At 57.2% G+C, this 22,245-nt stretch overlaps 1 protein-coding gene across 2 annotated transcripts in view; it reads right to left on the reverse strand.

The window, feature by feature from the left end:
• GRM4 (glutamate metabotropic receptor 4) overlaps positions 1 to 22,245 on the reverse strand; it is a 103,545-nt gene that overhangs the window by 12,834 nt on the left and 68,466 nt on the right. Inside the window, exons 4-8 of one of the 2 annotated variants that reach the window (XM_069564671.1) lie at positions 22,018 to 22,172; positions 19,739 to 19,879; positions 5,452 to 5,652; positions 5,110 to 5,246; positions 883 to 1,818 (exon numbers count right to left, since the gene is read on the reverse strand). In XM_069564671.1, the coding sequence (XP_069420772.1) occupies positions 883 to 1,818; positions 5,110 to 5,246; positions 5,452 to 5,652; positions 19,739 to 19,879; positions 22,018 to 22,172 (1,570 nt within the window). The remainder of the gene's footprint in view (positions 1 to 882; positions 1,819 to 5,109; positions 5,247 to 5,451; positions 5,653 to 19,738; positions 19,880 to 22,017; positions 22,173 to 22,245) is intronic. The other variant, XM_069564672.1, reaches the window with a different exon arrangement.

Genomic DNA, 22,245 nt, shown 5'->3' on the forward strand with positions numbered 1-22,245 from the left:
TGGCCTCTGACTTCAGGGACTCCCAGTCCTCCAAGATAAAACCCCTGAACCCAGGCAGCACTGGGGCTGTGACGTGGGCAGAGTCCACAGGGCCCTTGGGGTGTGTGTGTCTGACCCAAAAGCCTGGCAGAGCCAGCAGATGGCGGCCCTTCGGCAGCTCCAGCAGGCGGAGCAAGGGCCCTGAGCTGACGCTGCCAGAGCTCCCGATCCGATCCTGGACGTTGGGGCAGCTTTGGGGCTGGAAAGGGAGGGAGCCAGCGCCCGACACGTCACCCACCCCGGGGACCCCTGGGGCTCCTCAAGGGCAGCAAGGAGGGCGGAGAGAGGGGGAGGAAGATAGGAATGGACAGAAAGGAAGCTGGGCTGAGCAGGGAAAGACACAAAGGAGAGCCTAAAAAAGAGTGTGAACTCCCTGAGCGTCCAACGGTCAGAACTGCACACTCTCACTGCCAAAGGCCTGGGTTCAATCCCTGGTCAGGGAGCTAAAATCCTGTTAAGTCACATGGCACGGCCAGAAAAAAGAAAGATGAAGAATGAAAGAGCGCACAGCATCCCAGAGGAGCAAACAGGAGAGAGGGAGACAGGAATGAGACGGGGAGGAGGAAAGGACGGGGTGGGAGAGGCAAGGATGAAGAGTCGGGGAAGGTGGAGGGTGGAGAGAGAGTGGGAAGGAGCAGGAAGGACAGAGAGGAGATGAGGTGGGGGGCGCAGAGAGAAAAGGAAGAGGACAGGAGAAGAGAAGGGAGGGAGGCAAGAGAGACACAAACGCTGGAGAGAAACCTGAGCCGGAGAAGGCAGGCACGTCCAGAGGGGCTGGCCAGCCCTGGGAGGCTGCCCCCTGCTCGCCTCCCGCCTGCCCCCCCGCCTACCCCCACGACTCACCTTGTCGGCCGACTGCGAGGTGCCGAAGAAGATGGGGATGAAGGCGAGCCAGACGATGCAGGTGGTGTACATGGTGAAGCCGATGGGCTTGGCCTCGTTGAAGGTCTCGGGCACGCCGCGCGTCTTGATGGCGTACACGGTGCACGTGACCATCAGCAGCATGCTGTAGCCCAGCAGGCAGATGAGCGACAGGTCCGAGATGTCGCACTTGAGCACCCCCCGGGCAAAGCGGGGGTCCAGTGTCCGCTGGTCCTGGAAGTCCACCACCGAGTGGGACGGGTCCACCACGAACCACACGCAGATGCCCAGCAGCTGCAGGGAGATGAGGCTGAAGGTGATGGCCAGCTGCGAGGCGGGGCTGATGAAGCGCGGGGCGCTGACCGACCGCTTGCCCTGCTCGAAGATGCGGTAGATGCGGTTGGTCTTGGTGAGCAGGGCCGCGTAGCTGATGCTCATGCCGAGCCCCAGGAAGACCCGGCGCAGAGAGCAGGTGCCCAGGTCGGGCTCGGCGATCATGAGGAAGGTGGTGGCGTAGCACAGGAAGATGCCGGCCAGCAGCACGTAGCTCAGCTCGCGGCCCGAGGCCTTGACGATGGGCGTGTCGTTGTAGCGCACGAAGGTGACCACCACGAACAGCGTGGCTGCGATGCCTGCCACGGCCAGGAAGAGGGGCAGCACGGCCCAGGGCGAGCCCCACTCGAGCTTGATGATGGGGATCGGCCGGCAGCCCGTGCGGTTCTCCGTGGGCCGCATGTCGTAGGGACAGGTCTTGCAGGTGTAGCGGTCCACCTGGTACTGGTACCCCGTGCAGGGCTCACAGTGCCAGCAGCAGGGCATGCCCTTCACCGTCTTCTTCCGCTCACCTGGCTGGCAGGGCAGGCTGCAGACCGAGCGGGGCAGCTGCTGGCCGCTCCCCGGCCAGAGCATCCGCTCTATCTGTCAACGACAGCGCGGGGGAGCCAGCCTCAGGACACGCTGCCCAGGGCCCTGGACCGCCCCCCTAGCTGGCACTCTGGAACCTCGCGTCTGAATCGCTCAGTCAGATGGCTAAAATCCAGCTGCCCAGCTGGCCCTGCCAGGATCAACCAAATCCAACAGCTGCATTTAAATAAGCTCCCGGGCACGATTTAGACCTAGATGACCTGCAGGGGATCCTGCTCCAACACAAAACCCCCAAGGGTCGTACAGAGACCAGCCGTGACAGCCTAGAGTCACAGGACAGAGAGTGGACAGCCAGCAGCCCAGACGTCCAGCCCTGTGAGGCCTCGCTACTCACGGTGGTCCCCGACTGGCGGCATCAGCGTCACCCAGGAGCGGGTTGGAAATGTTAATGTTTGGCCACCCCAGACCTACTGACTCAGAATCCAAGTGTTTTTTTTCTTTTAATATATATATTTTTAATGTGGGCCATTTGTAAAGTCTTTATTGAATTTGTTACAATTGCTTCTGTTGTTTCATGTCCTGGATTTCTTTGGCCATGAGACATGAAGGATTTTAGCTCCCTGACCAGGGACTGCACCCTCATCCGCTGCATTGGAAAGCGAAATCTTAACCACCGGACCGCCAGGGAAGTCCCAGAATCTGAGTTTTAACTAAACCCCACAGGTGACTGGCGTGCGCACACAAAGGGGAGACGCACTGCCCTGTAGCTCAGCCTCCAGGGCCTCCGGGTGGCACAGGCAGTCAGGTTCAGCAGAGAACAATGAACCAAGGTTCAATCAGAGAACCTGCATTGTGTGCCCAGGGGTGTTTCCTTGCCCCTTACTTTGAATGAGTGCATTCTGTTACATGCCTCTGAAGACACAACTGCTGCGGGCAAAGGAGCCGCAGAAGCTGGCATGCCCTACTGAGTGGGTCACAAAGTTCTGCAAAGTAAGTGAGAGCCCCCAAGAGCTCCAGGCTCTAAGCAGAGGGAGCGTGGCCACACTTGGGAGCCATATCCCAAGCATCAGCTCTTAGGAAGGGTCATGCTTAGAGAATGGCTTTGGGACTTCCCCTGTGGCTCAGAAGGTAAAGTGTCTGCAATGCAGGAGACCTGGGTTCAATCCCTGGGTTGGGAAGACCCCCTGGAGGAGGGCACGGCAACCCACTCCAGTGTTCTTGCCTAGAGAATCCCCATGGACAGAGGAGCCTGGTGGGCTACAGTCCAGAGGGTCACAGAGTCAGACACGACTGAACGACTATCACTTTCACGCTTGGAGAACAGCAGGCCCTTTGCTCTGGGAGCTCACTCCAGGAGAAGGAATAGCCAGTTGGTTTGGGGCTGAAGGGAGGATTTTAGAGCTGAGAAAAAGGGTGAGTGAGGTGGGCTGGAGTAGGCAGGGTGGAGAATCCAAAGATGGCTTCATGATAGATGGGGACAAAAATCTCGAGGAAATTCGCCTTGTGGCTCTGGGCATGACCATCCCCTAAAAGCCAATGAGCACAGCAGTGACCAGGGCCAACTACCATCCCACAGGAACAAGAGGGCAGGACAATCTCTGGGCACCAGACCTGTGATGCTGCAGGGGGGACCCAGGGATCCAGGGGGATGGGGGGTGTTCCAGAAAACTGCGGCTCCAGTGGAAAGAGCAGTGAGTGAGATCAAATGTTGGGATCACAGTTCTGTCGCTAGCTGGCTGTGTGCCCCTGAGCAAACACCTCAGCCTCTCTGAGCCTTTGTTGTCCCGCCTGATCCAAAGACAGCAGATGCAAGGCCACCAGAGCCCTCTGTGACTTACGGCGGCTTCCACTTGGAATTTCTGTCTGCTTCTCCAGAGCATCAGCCCCAGGAGGACAGGGCCTTTGAGTTACTTCCTTGCTGTCTGCAGCCCCCAGCCCAGGGCTGGCCCAAGGTGGGGCCAGTGAATCGTGGTGGAGTCTCCAAGAAGCAGTGAGCTCTGGCCACCCGAGCGAGAGCCCTCGGGAGGGACGGGGAAGGTGCGGCAGTTGAGGACCGGTCCTGCATCACCGCCTCCCTCCCGCCCGCTCCAGGCTGATGGAGGGGCTTGGATTCCTGGGGAGGGGACCCAGGAATCACTCCCACCCCTCAGGCCTGCCTTCACTTACCTTGCCTGCAGAATGGGGTGAAAACAGTGCCCGCCCTGCAGGGCTGGCATCTCTACAGTAAGGTAACTTGATAAGAACAAGAGCCGTCACAGCGGGTGCTCCATAGGATGAGCTGCCTGCCACTGCCAGTGAATGGAGGTCCTGCCCCTCCCCGCTACGTTGGATCTGAACGAGACAGGCCTCCATCTGGGCTGGGGTCCCACCCTGCCCACACTGCTCCCACTCGCTCTGTTCTGTCCGTCTGTCTCCACTCAGCTGCCCAAGGAGCATCACTGTAGGAACAGGCTCTCTCCCCAACACGCTGTGTGGCCTTTGGAACCTCCCTAGGGCCGGGTTTCCACAGATATTCCTTCTGATTTGAAAGATTGTTGGGGATAAATGAGATCATGGGCAGAGGGTGCCCTGAAGAGCTCCAGGACTCGCAGAAAGAGACGCTTACAGGGACGGAAGGCGGGGATGTGATGTGACTCTCCCAGATCTGGGCCTCCCGAGCCTGTCCGGTCCACCTGGACGTCACGCTGCGCCCACCCCGCATGCGGCTCACCCTCCACCCAGAGAGGGGACCAGTCAGTCCACAGGCACCACCTTGGGGCACCAATCACAGGTCCCTTTTATCCCCAAAACATGGCATTATTCGTAGCCGGGGACATCGAGGGCAGGAGGGAGATCCCGAGTCCCTGGGACAGCCATGACCTGGAACAGCGTGGCTGGGGACCCAGGAGAAGCCCCTTCATGCCACCGAGAAAGATGATGGCCTTCTCATGTGGTTTGATGGAGTCATTCTCAAACAGCTTCCCTCCAGCAGAACCCCACTGCATGACTGTGCTCTTTTCATCCTCCTCTGTCCAGACACAGCCCTCTCCCTCCTCACCTTTCTCCCCATCCCCACCCCCAACCCCAAGACTCTGAGCCCCTGCACCCCAGTGTGAATTCATCTGTCTGCAGGGTTTGCCCTGTGAGGGGAGCAGGCAGGAGGGCCCAGGCAACGGGGAAGGACAGGGGCAGGGAGGGCGGGAGCCCAGCTGCCCTGCTCTTCTGTTCTGGAGTTTGGGGGCTCAGGGCCCTCTGACGGAAGGAAGCCCCAACTCGGCAGCACCAAACCCAGGCATCAGGGCTCCCCTCCAGGGGCGGGGTGCCCTCTCCCCTGCCACATACCCTGCCCTCCTGCTGGGCACTTACCCGGAGATGCAGGTGGTCCGTCCAGGAGCCAATGACCTTGTACTCGGCAGAGCCGTTACGCAGCTGGTACTGGTAGATGTCGTAGCGCCCCGGTGCATCTCCGTCCTCATTGAAAGTCACAGGGTTCCCCGCAATGCCTGGGGGGGGCATGGGGGTCACACCCTCCGTTTCTTTGCTGAGCCTTTGCCCAGAGACAGGGAGGAGCGTGAGCCCTGGGCAGCAACACCTCTGCATGGAACATCTCGGGGGGTGTTCACTCCCTGGAAGCATCTGAAGAGGCTCCCCCACTCCCACCCCATGGGGCCCCGGGACCCCTTCCCCAGGGTTGAGCGGTGCCCCCACCTGAGAAATTGACATTGCGGATGTACTTGAGCAGCTGGGTGCCGTCCACAGGGTCCATGCGCGGGCAGAGCCCCACGCGGCCCGGACACAGGTCCCGGTGCATGGCGTGCAGCGCATGGCCCATGGCGTACACAGCGTCGATCACAAACTGCACCTTCCCCTCCTGCTCATACGCCGAGTCCTGCCCGATGCGCTCCCGGTCTGCAACGAAAATGTTCAGGGCAGGAGTGCCCGCGAGGCCCATGAGCGCTCACAGATGCGCGGCGGGAACCACAGTGGCCCCCCCAGGATACAGCCGGGTCTCTGGCCCTAGGCCCAGGGCTAGCTTCATCATCCCAGGGGATGGTCTCCTGGGGGCGCCTGGGGGATGGTCCTGAGGGCCCACTGCCCTCGTGACTGTACGGCTGGACCCTGTGTGAGCTGGGAAGTCACCAGGGCAGAAACTGCGTCTGCGGATGAGGGCAGTGATGCCCTACAGCAGCTCAGCCATGGGCAGCCACCAACCAGGGGCTGCTGCCCCACCACGGGGTACAGGGGGTGGGAAATTGAGGCCCAGAGAGGGTGAGGGGCTGGCCACAGGTCCCTCAGGCTTCAGGACACCTGATGCCCTCAGTGGCTTCTAGATGCCCCAGACATCAGAAATCACCATCATTGCCACCCACCCCTCCCCACTGTCAGTGACCCCCCACCCACTCCTCCCCCTTGTCACTGATCCCCCACCCACCCCTCCCCCTGTCAATGACCCCCCTACCCACTTCTCCCCCTTGTCAGTGACCCCCCCCCTTAGCCAGGGTGAGTGAGCTTTGCAAAACGGGGAACCCACTGCACCACCTTCTCACTGCAAACAGCAGTGGCTCCCTAGGGCACCAGGCCTCCCGTCCTCACCCCCTGGGCGCTGGACACACCCAAGCACTCTGCTCCAGCTCCTGTACAAACTCTCTGGCTACCTGAGGCCTCGATGTCTTGTCAGTAAAAAGGTCATCATCTTGCCCCACAGAAGTGCTGTATACGAGATGAGTTACAGAAAACCCGTGGCACAGAGGAGCTGACCAAGCCACGTTATTATGGTGCTTAAGTGCTCAGAAGAGAGGGCTTCTAAGCTGGGCTACAGAGGCCGCGGGGCTAGAGCAGGCCAGCAAGACTTTCTGGAGGAGGAGGAGCCCCAGGCCTGGGCCGTAATGAGGATGGAGAATACAGGCTGCTAACTTCTAAGGAGCATCTACTCTGCGTCAGGCGCTGTTTTAAGCTCTTTATGTATGGAAGTCATCAGATAATCACAGCAATGCTATGAGGTAATGATCCCCGTTCATTTCTACAGAGATGAAAACACTGCGGCACAGAAAAGCTCCCTGGTTCCCAGGACCACACAGAGTGGATTTGACCAGGTGCTCCAGCCCCCAGCCTGTACGCCTGAGTGACTGTAAGAGGCGGATCGCAGTGGGGAGGGCAGGAAAGTGGTGGAGGGGCAGGAGCTCTGAGTTGAGGATGGGGGACAGCAGAGGAGAGGAAGGGGGAGCATGGGCAGGCTGCTAGGGACCCCAGCTTCCCCTCCCAAGCCCACAGCCCCACACACAGCCTGCCTGGCAGCCTCCTCCCTCACCGCCAGGATGATGAAATTAACCCTTAAACACACACAGACACACACCCATGCCTCCCTGCTAGAGGGCCAGGACCACATCTTACAGAGGTAATTCCCCAGCAGCCAGCAGGGTGAGTGGCACCCCAAGGGGCACGGGCCTGGGACTTCAACGGGTGTCATGTGGGAGCCAGGTTGAGGCCTCAGGGATCCACAGGTCACCCTAAGTAAGTTCCTCTAGTTTTAGCTAATTCATGCTCACTGAGCCCTGCTGCCCAGGGCTGCCGTGGAGCTGGTGGCACGTCTCCTGTTCCTATGTTGGCCACCAAGAGACTGTGGCCAAGGTCAGAGCCCGACTCCAGTGCCCTAACCTCGGGGTCACAGACCGGAGGCCCCCAGCACCCAGAGCGGACAGTTCAGGGGAAGATTCCCGGCTGGCTCTGGGGGAACTGCTGGCTCCAGACATACCACAGCTTCTGCAGCGTGGCCTCCAGCGTGGGCTGGAGACAGGGTGGTCTTCAAGGCTGAGCCCTTGGCTACCCGCTGCACTGCATTCGCACCAGACTGTCTGGGCAGGAACCCCAGCTTGAACACATCGTCTAGCTACGACCTTGGACCTGCCACCTCACCTGGTGGGCTTCAGTTTCCTAGACTGCAAGATGAGGATGCTGATGGTGCTTAGCTCATAGGGTCGGGACAGGGCCCCCATGAGGATAAATGGGTCTACGTTCGCAACAGGTCACACAGAGGCCAGGTGCTTGCCAAGCGCTGCAGAAGGGCGTTAAACACGTGGGCACAGAGGGGTCTAAGCCCCGCCCGCCTCGGAGCTCCGGGGAAGGCAGAGCTGTGCCAACAGGCAAAGCTGTCTCTCAGCCATGGAGCAACAGGTGAATGGATGGGAGAGGCAGGTTCTCCGGCCTCAGCAGCCTGCCCTCTTGTTCAAGGCTTCTGATCACAGGTTCCAGTAGCCAAGAGGGAAGCTCAAGGGACAATCTTGCTCCCAGAGGGTGACAGAAGAGGCTGGGATAGGGTTGTGCGGAAAGCCCCAGCTGCGGGCCCTTCCCTCACCCCCGGCCCCCGGGTCCCGTCCTCTGTCTGCATCCCGCCGTTCCACGCCCCCAGAGCTCCCATCAAGCCCTCATTTCATACAGATGAGAGACTGAATTATTAACCGGGATGGAGGGGGCGGCTGCGGCCACCGCAGAGAGGGGGCAGGGCTCTCCCCAGGCCAAGGACACGCCGGGTAAGGCACCCTGGTGGAGCTGCCCTCTGGCAGAGCTGCCCTCTGCCTCTCCACTTCCGGCTTCCCAGGGGTCCCCCTTAGCGGTCCAGCTGAAGCATGCATCCCTGGGCCATGCAGGTCCGGGACCACATGATCTCACTGGGGTCACACATGGAGTGCAGATGATCTCACAGGAGCCCCTCCCCAGGGGGGCCCACCTCTGCCTGGCTCCGGGGTCCTGTGGGCTGTCAGCGGCCCTGGAGCACAGCCCCTCGGGATCCACCCCCCCACCCCCAGAGTTACCACAGGGCCAGCCATCAATTTCTGGAGATTCCCCAACACACTTTCACATGGCTGACTTTTGTCTCAAGTCTGACCCCAATGACAAAGGAGATAACAGGGCAGTGAGGCGCCCTGCAAAGGGTCCTTATTTGTGCGGGAGTGGCAGGCCTTGAGTCTGCCCCCTACACACACTCCGTCTCACACACACAAGGCTCCTCCCCGAAGCCCCACAAGAAGCAACAATGACAGACCCTAAGTGTGCTCCCTTTGGGGGAGGGGGCAGGGGTCACAAACACAAGTTAAACCAGGTCAAGACGCGCTGTCCTGAATGTTGGAAGCTGCACCCGTAACCAGTGAGGCTCTCTGTACACCCTTGACTCCAGCAAATAATTCTGTAGCGTGCCCGATGCTTCCTTTGCCCTGAGCCTCTGAGAGGCAGGCCAGACCGGCCGCCCTCACAGAGGAGGAGGTTTGCAGGTAGTCGAGGGCAATCCCGAGGCTTGTGAGAATCCTGACCACCAGCAGGTGTTCCTACACACCTGGGGACTGGCCTGGCCGGTGAGTGACTGGGACTGGAACCTAGATCTCTCTGGCTTCCAAAGAGTGTCTGCCACCCTGAACTGTCCCCTCCTTCTTCTCCCTCCATCCATCCTGATTGGCCTCCTTCCCCTTCTCTGGGGCGTCTGACCAGACCTAAGCAGGAGCCAAGCATCCCTGTCTGCAGGGCTAGAGGAGGCAGGGGGCTGTGGAGGGAAGCTGGGGTCAGAGAACCCCCTCTTGTCGGTGGGGAGGGAGGGACCCCCAGGCCAAGGTGGGGGAATCACAGCTCTGGGAAGAAGCAAGACAGACTTCCGAGAGCTCCTGGAGAAGAATTCCGGACACACGGCAGCAATAGCAGCAGCGACAGTTTGAAGATGTCCTAATTGTGTCCCGAGGCACAGTGAGCCAGAGAGGCGTTTGGCTCGGCCACGGGTGACAGCCAGCCCCAGAACCGTCAGTGAAAGGATTTTCCCCGCGTCAAAACCCCCACAGCTGCGGTTACTACGGCGACTGCAGCCTTTGTCTGCAGGTTGTAAATTGTAATCGAAATGAGTTTTCAAGGTTGAAATAACCATAGCTCCTCCCGGTCTCCCCCCTCACCTCCTCAAAACTCACCCCACCCAGCCACATTCCTCCTGAGGTCTAGGCTCACGTGTACACACACACACACACACACACACACACACACACACACTTCCTCACAGAAAGGTGTGGCAAATTAACCACATATACACTCACACATTTTCACATCTGCACATGTAGAGTCACAACACAAGCGTGCCTGCATCTATGCACATCTCTATACACACATCCACATCCAAAAGTACAGAAACAGAACCGGCCGCATAAACACATGCTCTATAGACACAGCTACAGTTAGCATAGCGCCTCCGCAGGTATGCAGTTATTCAGCCTCACTGCCGGCCGAGAAGCCCCACAAAAGGTCCTGACAAGGATGTGAGCACAGCATTTTATCTGGAGGTGATGCTGAAAGCACAAGTCAGGGGTAAGGAAGTGAGACGAGGGCATGAAGGGAGGGCACCAATGCCAGGTGTGAGGCTTGCCCACGGAGGCTCCAGAGAACGGCGGGGCCTAGGCCTCGGGGTGGCCCATCTGAGGGAACACACAGCCCCACCCCTGCCAGCTGAAGGCCAAGGGCTGCTCCCGGGGCGCTCATCCCACTGGCAAAGCCAAGGGCTGCTCCCGGGGCGCTCATCCCACTGGCAAAGTGGTGCTAGGGGGCTGCCAGGGGGACACCTCAGCGTCCACACCCCCAGATTCAAGTCCACATGGGTAACTGACATAGGTATGTGGACATACCGCTCATATCTACAGATCTGTACACTGGCATCTACGTACAGACAGGCCAACATCCACACTGGTTTTTATCCATCAGGCAAACTTTCAGGGAGCAGGATAGGAGGGTCCCAGGATCCCCCAGGGAGAGCTGGTGCATGGCTCTGCCCTGGACCAGCCCTATGACCGGGTTAAGCAACACTTATACCCCTAGATGAGAATCCAGGGTAATCATGCTTACTTTGTGGGGTCACTGATAGGATTCAAGGAGGCACAGATCTATCAATAAGACACACAACCTCATATCATGTATGTATTGTTCTCTAAGCTTCCCTTTTCCTCTCCTAACACACACTCCCCCAAGGGATAACTCCCCACTGCCCGAGGCCTCCACCCAGCCCGGCTGCCCCTCTGCATGCAGCCTGGCATATGCTGATTCTCCCCGCCCCCTCACGAGATGAGCCTAGGGTGCCCACCCCACGGAGAGGGCCCAGGTCAGCTTGTCCACTGATACAGGGGTAGGGGAGGAAGCTGACACCCGTCCTTTCTGGCCACTCCCCCTCTTTCCTGACTCTACCTCCCAGGAACACGCAGGTTTTTCTTAGGGTCCCCAAGCCCTACCCCCATGTCCTGCTCTATCACCTGGGCCTGCTCGGCACCCCCAAGTCACACAGCAGGCTCACCGTCCTCGTCTGCGGTAGCACCCTTGCTCTTCAGCCCCACCCACCCCACCGTGGCTGCCAGCCCCTCCCCTTGAACTTTCAACCTCCACCAAGCCACCTGCTTTCCTGTTGTTGCTGTGGTTCAGTTGCCCAACCATGTCTGGCTCTTTGCAACCCCATGGACTGCAGCACGCAAGGCCCCCCTGTCCCTCACCGTCTCCCAGGCCCAAGTTCATGTTCAGCGCATCAGTGATGCTGTCCAGCCATCTCATCCCAACAACCTCCTCTCCTTCTGTCCTCAATCTTTCCCAGCATCAGGGGTTTTACCAATGAGCTGTCTGTTGGGATCAGATGACCAAAATACCGGAATTTCAGTTCTAGCATCAGTCCTTCCAATGAATATTCAAGGCTGATCTCCCTTAAGATTGACTGGTTTGATCTCCTTGCTGTCAAAGGGACTTTCTGGTTAGGGGACCTCTAAACAACTCAGCGTGGTTCCCTCTACTCCAGGTCTGTTCTCCCAAACTTGGCCTCAGCTCTGTGTCAGCCCTCATCCCAGGGAACCCTGAGCTAGCCCTAGTGCCTCACGGGCCCTTAACGGTCAGCACCTTCGGGGCAGGGAGGTGAAGGCAGGGGGGAGCTCCTGACTCCCTCCCAGGTGCTCCCCTTGGGGCTCTCATGGGTGGTACAGCCCAGGGCTCCCCAACCTTGAGCCAGCCTCAGTCCCCTTCTGAGGGAAGATGGCTCTGTCCCAGGAAGATCCCAGGGTGAAAACACATCAGAAGCTGAAATCCTGGCGGTGACACTGGCTTCCAACCGCAAATAATCACAGGAGCAGAGAAGCTGTCTTCACAATCAGTAAAGACCACTTCTGGATGGCCACTGAATGAAAATGCAAAGTTCAGGAATCGTCAAGGAACTGGTGGGTCCCTGAGAGTCTGACCTCAAGAACGTATCCCCAGGGTCTTCCCTGGTGGTCCAGTGGCTAAGACTCCGAGCTCCCAGTGGAGGGAGGTTCGATCCCAGGTCAGGGAACTAGACCCACATGCTGCAATTAAAGGACCCCACGTGCCACAGCTAAGACCTGGCGTCGCCAAATAAATGATTTTTAAAAAGCAAACAGAGCAAAGAATGTATCCCCAGGGTCTTCCCTGGTGGTCCAGTGGTTAAGACTTCGAGCTCCCAGTGAAGGGGACCCAGGTTCGACTCCGGGTCAGGGAACTGGATCCCACGTGCTGCAACTAAAGGACCTCACCTACCACATCTAAGACCCAGCACCACCAAAGAAATGACTTTTTAAAAGCAAACAAACAAAACAAAGAATGTATCCCCAGATGTCCACAGACCCAAGTTCAAGAAACAGGACGTGGATGTCCAGCCAGATGGGAGCAGCTTGAAACACTGTCCCCCTCCCCACCCCAATACAGCCTCTTATGGGCTGAGTTGCATAGTATCTCTGGGCTTTAGTTGGCTTGTCTGAAATGAGGGTAGCTCCAGGGACCCTTAGAATAGAGTGACATGTGTAGCAGAGTCCACACTTGGCACCTGGACAGGCCAGCTCCCAGGGAAGGCCCTTCTCTGCCCCTTACTGGTTCTGAGACCTCAACATCCACCCCCAGCCCACCCCAGAGCTAGGGGGCCACAGTCACAGCCAGCCCTTGCGTGGATGTCCCTTCTCCCCCATCACCCAGCCATGCTCCCTCTCCCGCCAGCAGCTTCCAGATTTTCCTCTGCTGGATCTTTGCTGGAAACATACAAATATGCTCTAATTTCTCCCATTTAAACAAACAAAACCCTCTCCTGACCCCACTGTTTCCCCAGCTAGCATCTCTCTCTCTCTCTGTTTACAACAAAACTTCCCAGAAGAGCGGTCCTTACTCACTTACTCGTCATCAATTTCTCCGTTTTCCTCCTGACCGACTTCAGCCTGGGTTTTGCACCCACCTCTCCAAGGAATCTCCCCATGACTCAGCCTGACTCTCCATGCTCCCCCCGCAACTCAAAGTAGAGCCAAGAACCTCAGCGTCCTCCTTGATTTTCTGTCATCTTTCTCTCACCGCAAATCCTTTAGCAAACTCTGCAGCCACACTGCAAAACTGATAAAGAATCAGACTCCTCACCATCCCCACGCCACCACCTGCTCCAGGTTCCCTCCACCTCCCACCTCAGCCTACAGCCCCGAACTCATCTCTGGCTCTGCTCCGGAAGGCAGCCAGAATGAGCCCATTATTACATAAGTCTTATCACGCTAATCCTTTTCCAAACCCTGCCGTGGCTTTGTCTCATTCTGTGTTAATAATGACTAAAACCTTACTAATGGCCAACCAGGCCCCACACACACACAGTGTCACCCCACCCTACCCTCGGACCTCGGCTGCTACCTGTTGCCCTCTGCGTTAGCCACGTGGGCCTCCTCGCTGCTCCCGCAATCTGCCAGGCCTGAGCCTACCTCAAGGCCTTTGCACATGCGGTACTTTCTGCCTGGCAGGTTCTTTCCCGGTTACCTTCTCAGTGAGGACTTCGGACCTCCTGATTTAAAAATGCCACATCCCTGGCCTCCCAGCACTCTCAGTCTCTCTGAGATCAGGCCTCCTCCTGGATCTGTCTTCTCCTGTCCCAGGATTAAGCCCTCCGAAGGCCCTTGGCTCTGACTACTGGGACCACACTATGGTGTACATTATCCGCAAGGCCATACAGTCTCCCACCTGCAGGGGGAGCTCCACGGGGCAGGTCCGTTCCCCTCCTAGAGCCCAGCACAGGGCTGGGGACACAGCCAGCCTGAGAAAACGCCAGTTGAACAAGTGAGCAACAGTACAGAGGGGAAGGGCTCAGGACCCCTCTGGCCACCACACGGCTGATGGCTTGAGCAAACGTGAGCTCCCCTACTGCGTGGCACAGCCTGGCGCATAGTAGGTAATCCCATATGCGGGTCTTCCTTCCTCTCCCCAGTTCCCTTAGGAGTGTAGAGGTGAAAAAAAACTGTCAAAGCCAGGCTGGAATAGCCAGGAGGGCCCTGGGGATGGGACATCAGCTGGCCTGAGGCAGGACATCCCTGGAGCCAGATGGCCAGGGTTCAAATCCCAGCTCTGCTATTTACTCCTGAATGATCTTGGGAAAATCTTTAGCCTCTCTGCACCTCAGGTTTCCTTTGCTTCCACTGTGGCTCAAATGGTGAAGAATCTGTCCGCGATGTGGGAGGCCCAGGTTCGACAGCTGGGTTGGAAAGATCCCCTGGAGAAGGGAATGGCAATCTACTCCAGTATTCTTGCCTAGAGAATTCCATGGAAGAGAACCCTGGCGGGCTATAGTCCATGGGGTCACAGAGGCAGACACGACTGAGCGGCTACGCTTTCACTTTCCTCATCTGTAAAATGGGTTGCTGTGAAGAGTAAATGCAAAATATCACAGCAGAAATTTACATGTAATACACGCTATATAAATATCAGCTGTTGCTATTGTTACTGCTGCTAACACAGGCTGGGTGATTGGCATCTCCCCACACATCCCCAGTGGCCACACGGCCCCCCTCCCTCTCACAGCTCCCAGCCCCCAGGAGCAGCAGGCAGTAAATTCTCCTGTCTCCTCATAAACCAGACCTTCCTCCACTCAGCCATCACCTGGCTGGCAGAGCTGTCAAGAAGACAGATGCCACATCTGCCTTGTTTACAGCTTTAATCCCCAAACCCTGTTCTTCAGGCTCCCAGGGAGGGGCCAGGAGAAGAGGAGGGAGGCAGGCGCTGCCCTCCCACAGGCCTTGACAGCTGCAGAGACGCCCGCTCAGTGACCCCTGTCTCGCTCAGGTAGGGGGCAGGCCACAGGCCACCTTCCTGTGCTTCCTGCAGACCACTTCCCCCGCCTTCCCCAGGAAACTGTGAGCAAGGCAACTGTGCTCAGGATGGGGATCAAGGGATGGGAGTGGGTAGTACGATTCCCACTTTACAGATGAGGAAACTGAGGCTTTAAGAGATGACCTGCCCAAGGTCACACGGCTAGGAAAGCGGCAGCACCAGGATTCACACCCCCCTAAGGGGGACTCTCACAGCTGTGCATTTGAGAAAGAATGGGTGCCCACGACCCCTTGCCATTTTGAGACACACCAGCCCAATCTCCTGGAGAAGAAAATAGCAACCCACTCCAGTATTCTTGCCTGGAGAATCCCCACGGACTAGAGGAGCCTGGCGGGGTAGAGTCCACGGGGTCGCAAAGAGTCAGACACGACTAAGCGTCTAATACACACACAGCCCAATCTCCAACTGCCAGTATCTGCTGCTCTTCTGAGGCTCTCTGGCCACAAAAGCCCTCTTTGCCATTTGGACGAGGCATTGAAGAATTAACACCTCCAGGGAGAGCCAGCGATGACTGACAGGAGGGGCTCCCCTGCCGGGTTAGGACTCAGCACTGTCTTTGCTGGGGCCCAGGTTCAACCCCTGGTTGGAGTAGTAAGATCCCACAAGCCACACAGTGGAGCCAAAAAAATATTAAATAATCAATTTTTTTAAATGATTGCAGGAGGGAATGCCCTGGCAGGTCCAGTGGTTAGGACTTGGCACTTTCACTGCCAGGGCCTAGGTTCAATCCCTGGTTGGGGAACTAAGAGCCCACAAGTCACATGGTGCAGCCAAAAAACAATTTAAAATTGATCAACTGTAAAAAAAACGATTGACGAGAGTTGGTGTACACACACCCCGGCTCCCTCACACCTCCAGTGGGATGACTGGCAGGCACGCTTCATTCTGTCCCCAGAGACCCCAGGGGAGTAAAGCTCCAGCTGTTGGCGGGGGTGACCTGCTTGGTATCATACCCTTGATGGCTGCCTTACCTCCGCAACCAAAGTTTCCTGGGATCCCCTCCCAAAGAACAACTGGCCGTCAAATCCTAGTCTGGAGGGGAATTCAATTTAACACCTTCAGATTCTGAAGGATGAATCAGGTCTTCCCAAGTGTAAGACCCCAGCATGAGACAGTCCTTCCCGCCCTCTCGGAAGGTCACCAGGCCTGTTCTCGTCCTGGGCCGGGAAGGCGTGGGCTTGGCGGAGCACAGGAGCTCCCAGTGAGATCGTGGGCAGGGCAGCAGGGCCCGTGGGACTGAGACAGGCAGAGGCCAACTATCCAAACTGCTAGCATCGAGGGGACCAGAGGGGACCCACCCAACGCTACCAGCGTGGACAGCTAGCATCCTGGCAGAGCTGAGTGGGAAGCTAGGCTTGGGAGGGAGTGAGGCAGGTGGAGAACACAGGGCTGGCTGAGGGCCAGCAAGAAGAGTGGCTCAGGCCATGGAAGGGAAGGCAGCAGGAGAGGCAGGCGGGAGAGCCAAACCGGCTGGATACCAACCCAGTCCTGCCCATTCTCTAGCTCTGCAATGTTCACCAGTCACCTCAGTGTCCTCTTCTGTAAAATGGGTGCAACAGTTATGATGCTGTCCTCCATCATTGGGGATCCTACAGCTAACAGAATCCTTACGACAGACTTGAACTGTTAAATTACCCAATTGCATCTGAATCCCACCTTTCCCCTTTCCTCTCTATCAACAACTACCACCAATTTTTTTTTTAAGAGAGTTTTGAAGTAGGCTATTTTATTTATTTTTTTGGCTCCACCTGAGGCATAGAGGGTCTTAGTTCCCACACCACGGACCAAATCCTCGCCCCCTGCATTGGTAATGCAGAGTCCTAACCACTGGACCACCAGGGAAGTCCCCAGCAATCACCATTTTATGAGCACTTACCATATGCATTATTTTTCAGCCAGCTTCTTCATACCCTTCAAACACATCACCTATCCTCCCAACAACCTGTTGAGAGGGGTGGTGGCCCAGGTCACAGAGCCAGAAGGAAGCAGAGTCAGAACCAGTGCCTGGCACACTGACAGGTGCCGAGTCCCAAGCCCACAGTCCGTGGGTGTCACCCCGGCCCTCCTGGCCTAAGATGTTCTTCCAAGGGACCAGCTCAGCTCCAACCTGGGTGGGGCCACGGGAAGACAGAGCTGCCTCCCCTCATCCAGGATGCTCTCAGCTTCCACAAACATTCCCCCAGAGCTTCCCCACCCCTCACGTCACCCAGATATGGGTGAGTTCACTGTGCCTGGCCTGGGGCCACACAAGGACCCTCACCAGCCCCTGCTGGGGCTTCCGAGGCAGCAGGAAGGGTCCAGGTCAGCTGGAACACACTGTCCTTCTGTCCTTCCTGGCCACCCCGAGTTCACTCCAGGCTCTCCTGCTTTGCTCAAGCGTTCCCCTCACCTGGGGTGCACCACATTCCCCTTCCTATAGCCACCTCTCCTTCCAAGCCAGTGGTTCCCATACTTGGCTGCACAGGAAACCACCTGGGGCACCTTTTAAAAAGTCCTAATGCCCTGGTGGCACACAGGACCAATTCCATCAGAATGTCTGGGGCTAGGAACCAAGCATCAGCATTTGAAAAGAACCCCAAGTGACTGGATGTGAATGAAGCTGCTCTTCCCTATATTCCCAGCCCTAAATACACACGGGGAGAGCTTGAGAAACAATCCACTCCCAAAGTTCTGCTTTGTGGGTCTGGGGGTGAGGCCCTGTTAGAGGCCTGTTGTTTTTTTTAATTGGCAGATAATTGCTTTACAATGTCAGTGTTGGTTTCTGCCATACAACGTGAATCAGTCATGCTGCTGCTGCTGCTGCTAAGCCGCTTCAGTCGTGTCCGACTCTGTGCGGCCCCAGAGACGGCAGCCCACCAGGCTCCCCCGCCCCTGGGATTCTCCAGGCAAGAACACTGGAGTGGGTTGCCATTTCCTTCTCCAGTGCAGGAAAGTGAAAAGTGAAAGTGAAGTCGCTCAGTCGTGTCTGACTCGTAGCGACCTCATGGACTGCAGCCCACCAGGCTCCTCCGCCCATGGGATTTTCCAGGCAAGAGTACTGGAGTGGGGTGCCATTGCCTTCTCCGCCGTAAGTATACATACATCCCCTGCCTTTTGAACCTCCCCCCAGCCCTGCACCCACCCCTCTAGGTTGTCCCAGAGCACTGGGCTGAGCTCCCTGTGTCATACACAACTCGCCACTAGCTGTCTGTTTCACAGACGATAATGTGCATGTTTCCAGGCTTCTCTCTCAATTTGCCCCACCCTCTCCTTCCCCTGCTGTGCCCACAAGTCCTTTCTCCTTGTCTGCATCTCTATTCTGCCCTACAAATAGGTTCATCAGTACCATTCTTTTATATCCCATATATATGTGTTAATGCATGATATTTGTTTTTCTGACTTACTTTACTCTGTATAACATGCTCTAGATTCATCCACCTCACTAGAACTGACTCAAATCTGTTCTTTTTTATGGCTGAGTAATATTCCACTGTGTGTATGTACCGTAACTTCTTTACCCATTCATCTGTTGATGGACATCTAGGTTGCTTCTATGTTCTGACTATTGTAAATAGTGCCGCAGTGAACACTGGGTTATCTGTGTCTTTTTGAATTGTGGTTTTCTCAGGGTATATGCCCAGTAGGGGGATTGCTGGGTCATATAGTAGTTTTATTCCTTTTTTTTTTTTTTTTTAAGGAATCTCCATACTGTTCTCCATAGTGGCTGTATCAATTTATATTGCCACCAACGGTGCAAGAGGGTTTGCTTTTCTCCATACCCTCTCCAGCATTTACTGTCTGTAGACCTTTGGTGATGGCCATTCTGACCTGGGAGAGTTTTAAAAGCTCCAGGTGATGCCGATGCACAGCCAGGCTTGAGAGCCACCATCTTACAAAGTGCCTCCCATCAGCCTTCTCGCCTGCATCCCCAGACACCCTCTGGGCTGGCCTTCAGATGAGAAAGTCAAGGCCCCAAGAGGGCACAGCTGGCTCAGGTTGAGGGGTACCCAGAGCCCTCCCAAGGTCCGTGACACCAGGTCCTGCTGCAGAGTGACGCAGACCAAGAACTCACAAGGACCCACATCCAACCATATCTAATGTGGACATGCCAAGGCAGCCACAGTAGGGGGCCGAGGATTGAGAGCTCAGTTCTGGGTCCACATCTTGCTCTACTGCCTTCCATCTGTGGGAACTCAGGTCCCTTTGCTTACCTTCTCTGAGCCTCTGTTTCCAATCTGTGAGAGGCCTGCCGTCCCATCCTCCCGCGGCTCATTCCCTGCCCGTTCAAGGCTCTGCTGAAACAGTGCCTTGCAGGGAAGCCAGACTCTTATCTATTTTGTTTCTACTGCACATTTCCCTTCTGATATAGTCTATAGTTTACTTTTTTTTATCTTGTTTATTGTCTGTCTCCCCATTAGAATAAAAACGCCAAGAGCTTTTTGGCTTTCATTCCCTGCTACATCCACGATGCTTAGAAAAGGGCCAAGCCCTGGGAGTCAAACTGATGTCTGTAGAGTGACTGCGGGACCCTCAAGGGGTTAGAGACGCTCAGACCAGTGAGTAGCAGGATGCACGGGGTAGCTAGGGTCAGTCAGTTCTGTGGGCTCGCCACAGGGACGTCCGGATGAAGCCCAAGGTGGTCAGCCAGAGGGCGGTTCTGCCCAGATCCAGGAGCCCCTTCCCTTACAAGCAGCGTCACCGATGGCTGGTGGCCTGAGAGAGCCCACCCACTGGACCTGAAATCAGTCCTGGCCCCGCCCCAGGCCCCGCCCCTACTGGCTCCTCCCGACCCCGCCCCTCCTTGCCCCGCCTCTGATCCCGCCCTCCTAACCCCCCGGCACTTCCCGGCCCCGCCCCGGGCCCCGCCCCCGCGCGTGCTCACTGGTGCACTTCTTGACGTGGCTACCCTTCTTGAGCGCATGGCGGCTGAGCTTGCAGTGGAAGTTGTCCTCCCAGAACTCGGCAAACCATATGTTGCGCCGGTTGTTGTCCAGCGTGCGGCTGGAGAAGTAGCGGTCGAAGCCTGGCGGGGAACCAGGATGTCAGGACCCGGCGCCCCTCTTTCCACCCGCCCCCAGCCCTTCGCTCTTCCCGCCGCTTAGACGAGGCGCGGGCGGGTGAGGAGGGGAGGAAGAGCGCATCCTCTGATCCCGCAGCCAGGGGGAAACGTGAGACGTTTCATTTCCTTCCTGGTGAAAAGAGCTGGGTTAAGTTCCAGGGGGAGCCTGTGTCATCAAACAACGGCTGCCTTTATGGAAGAAGTACAGGATGAGGGTGTTTGCGCTGGTTCTTAACTACCGAAATGCTGATATGGGGCTTCCTGGAGAAGGAACCACCTGGACGGAGGTCCTGAGATGGGAGCAGAGAGGCTGGTGGGGGCGGGGGGCGGCGCCCAGCCCTGGGAGTAGTGAGCTCTCTGGTTCTGAAGAGGAGAGGGAACCAGAGAGTGTAGGGACTGGCCCAGGTCACACAGCAAGACAGGGGCCTGAATCGTTCTCCTTCCAGTCCAGAACTTCCCCATGGCTCACTGAGGCAGCCTCCTTCTCCGAATGCTCCAGAGGACTCATCAACTCTGCTCTAAGCCCAGAAAACCCGGACCCAGGGTGGCAGGCTGGTGGGTCAATAAGGCCTTCTCTCCTCCCCCTGCCTTCTGCCCCATGATCATTCCGTGTCATATTCACAGTTGACCAAGCTGCTGGGAACAGACCCGAAAGTCTTAAAGTTCACCCAGCAACGAGTTCCTGCTGTGGCAAGGCCCAGTGGAGGCTCAGTGGCTGCCTGTTGGAGCTGTCAGGGAGGTGCTGGACTGGTCGAACGCTGACTTCCTCAACCTTTACACTGTTGACACTGGGCCAGTTCACTCTGCTGGTGGTGGGGGGCCGGTGGGGGGGGGGGAGGCTGTCCTGGGCATTGCAGGCTGTTGAGCGGCATCCCTGGCCTCCACCCACTAGAAGCACCTCTCCCTGATCATGACAACTAAAAACGTCTCCAATCAGTGCCAAATGTCCCTGGGGATCAAAATCACCCCCTGCTGAGAACCACTGCTTTCATGGTTTCCCTGGTGCCCCAGAGAGAAAAGGGCTTTGTATGGCAAGTCCTGGGTTCAGATTCTAGTTCTGCCACTTAATAGCAAGTATGTGTGACTTACTGCCACCAAATGTCTTAACCTCTCTGAGCCTTAACATATTCACTTACTAAATGCGGGGTTGCTGGAAAGACTAAATGAAATGTCTGTATGGGGCCTGGCATTTGTGGGTACCAAGAACCATAGTTTTTGGTTTTTTGTGTTTATTATGGCTTGAAGCTGAGAGGGGCGATGTGGAAACTTCTGGCACCTTTGTGTTCCTTCTGCCTCGGGGTGAATAGAGGACATAGCCATGTCCCTCCCCTACTCAGACCTCGGTCTCTTGGAAAGTTTGGTGGAGGTAGATGTCTGCAGACTTCCCAGCTCCATCAATCCTGTTGTCTGTTGACCTCAGCGAGAGCACGGGAAGAGCCCCTGGGAGCCTGCCGCCACCATGGGGAGGACAGTGAGGTCCCTGCCAAACTGGGCCTTTAATAGGAACTTCGTGCCTCACTCACAGCGAGGCTCCAGCCAGAGCAATCTGTTCCTGCCCAGGGCGACTGAGTTCTGTCCCAGGAGTAAGGGTTGTCAGGCCCACCCCCACCCCCAGCCCACCCAGGGCCCAGCAGGACTCTGCAGGGAGGCCCCTGCCCCATCCTGGGAGCCTGCTGGCAACTCCCAGGGCCCTTCTAGCAGAGGACATACTCCCAGTGGCGCAGGGGTCTCACTTCTTCTGTCCCAGATGGGAGAAGGGATGAGAGTATATGGGGGTGAAGGAGAAGTCTTGATAAATGAGCCTCCTGTACTTGCCACCACCCCCAACACCCACGAATATCTGAAACAGGAGAAAGAAGGACCCTGAGCACGGCTTCTAACCCCGCTAGGACGACTGTGGCCAGGAAGGCCTCCCAGCCCAGAATCTGAGCACAAAGAAGCTGGGAGCCAATGAAGAAGAGAGACAGGGTGCAGGAAGACGAGGAGCTGGAGAGGGACAGTGTGGGGGGGACGATAAGAAGGACCCGTCAGGGTGACGCTGACAGTGGGGCGCACGGAGCGGGGGTGGGTGGTGGGCGCGCCGTTGCGGCTGCCGGGCCTACCTCGCACGGACATCCTCTTGGGGAGGATGGTGACGGCGCCCTCGGCCACCTCCTCCAGGTGCAGCACAGGGGCGATCTTGGAGCCCCAGCTGTCTGAGCCCATCCAGAAGAAGTGGCCAGTCTGGTTGGCCTTCCGTGCCGCCTCCAGCACACGCCTGTGGGGACACGCACCAGCCCAGCCCAGCCGTGTCTGCCCACGGACTCCCCGCCCTGCCCTCCCCCCGGGCT

The sequence above is a fragment of the Ovis canadensis genome, chromosome 20 (assembly GCF_042477335.2).
Source record: "Ovis canadensis isolate MfBH-ARS-UI-01 breed Bighorn chromosome 20, ARS-UI_OviCan_v2, whole genome shotgun sequence".
Classification (NCBI taxonomy): domain Eukaryota; kingdom Metazoa; phylum Chordata; class Mammalia; order Artiodactyla; family Bovidae; genus Ovis; species Ovis canadensis.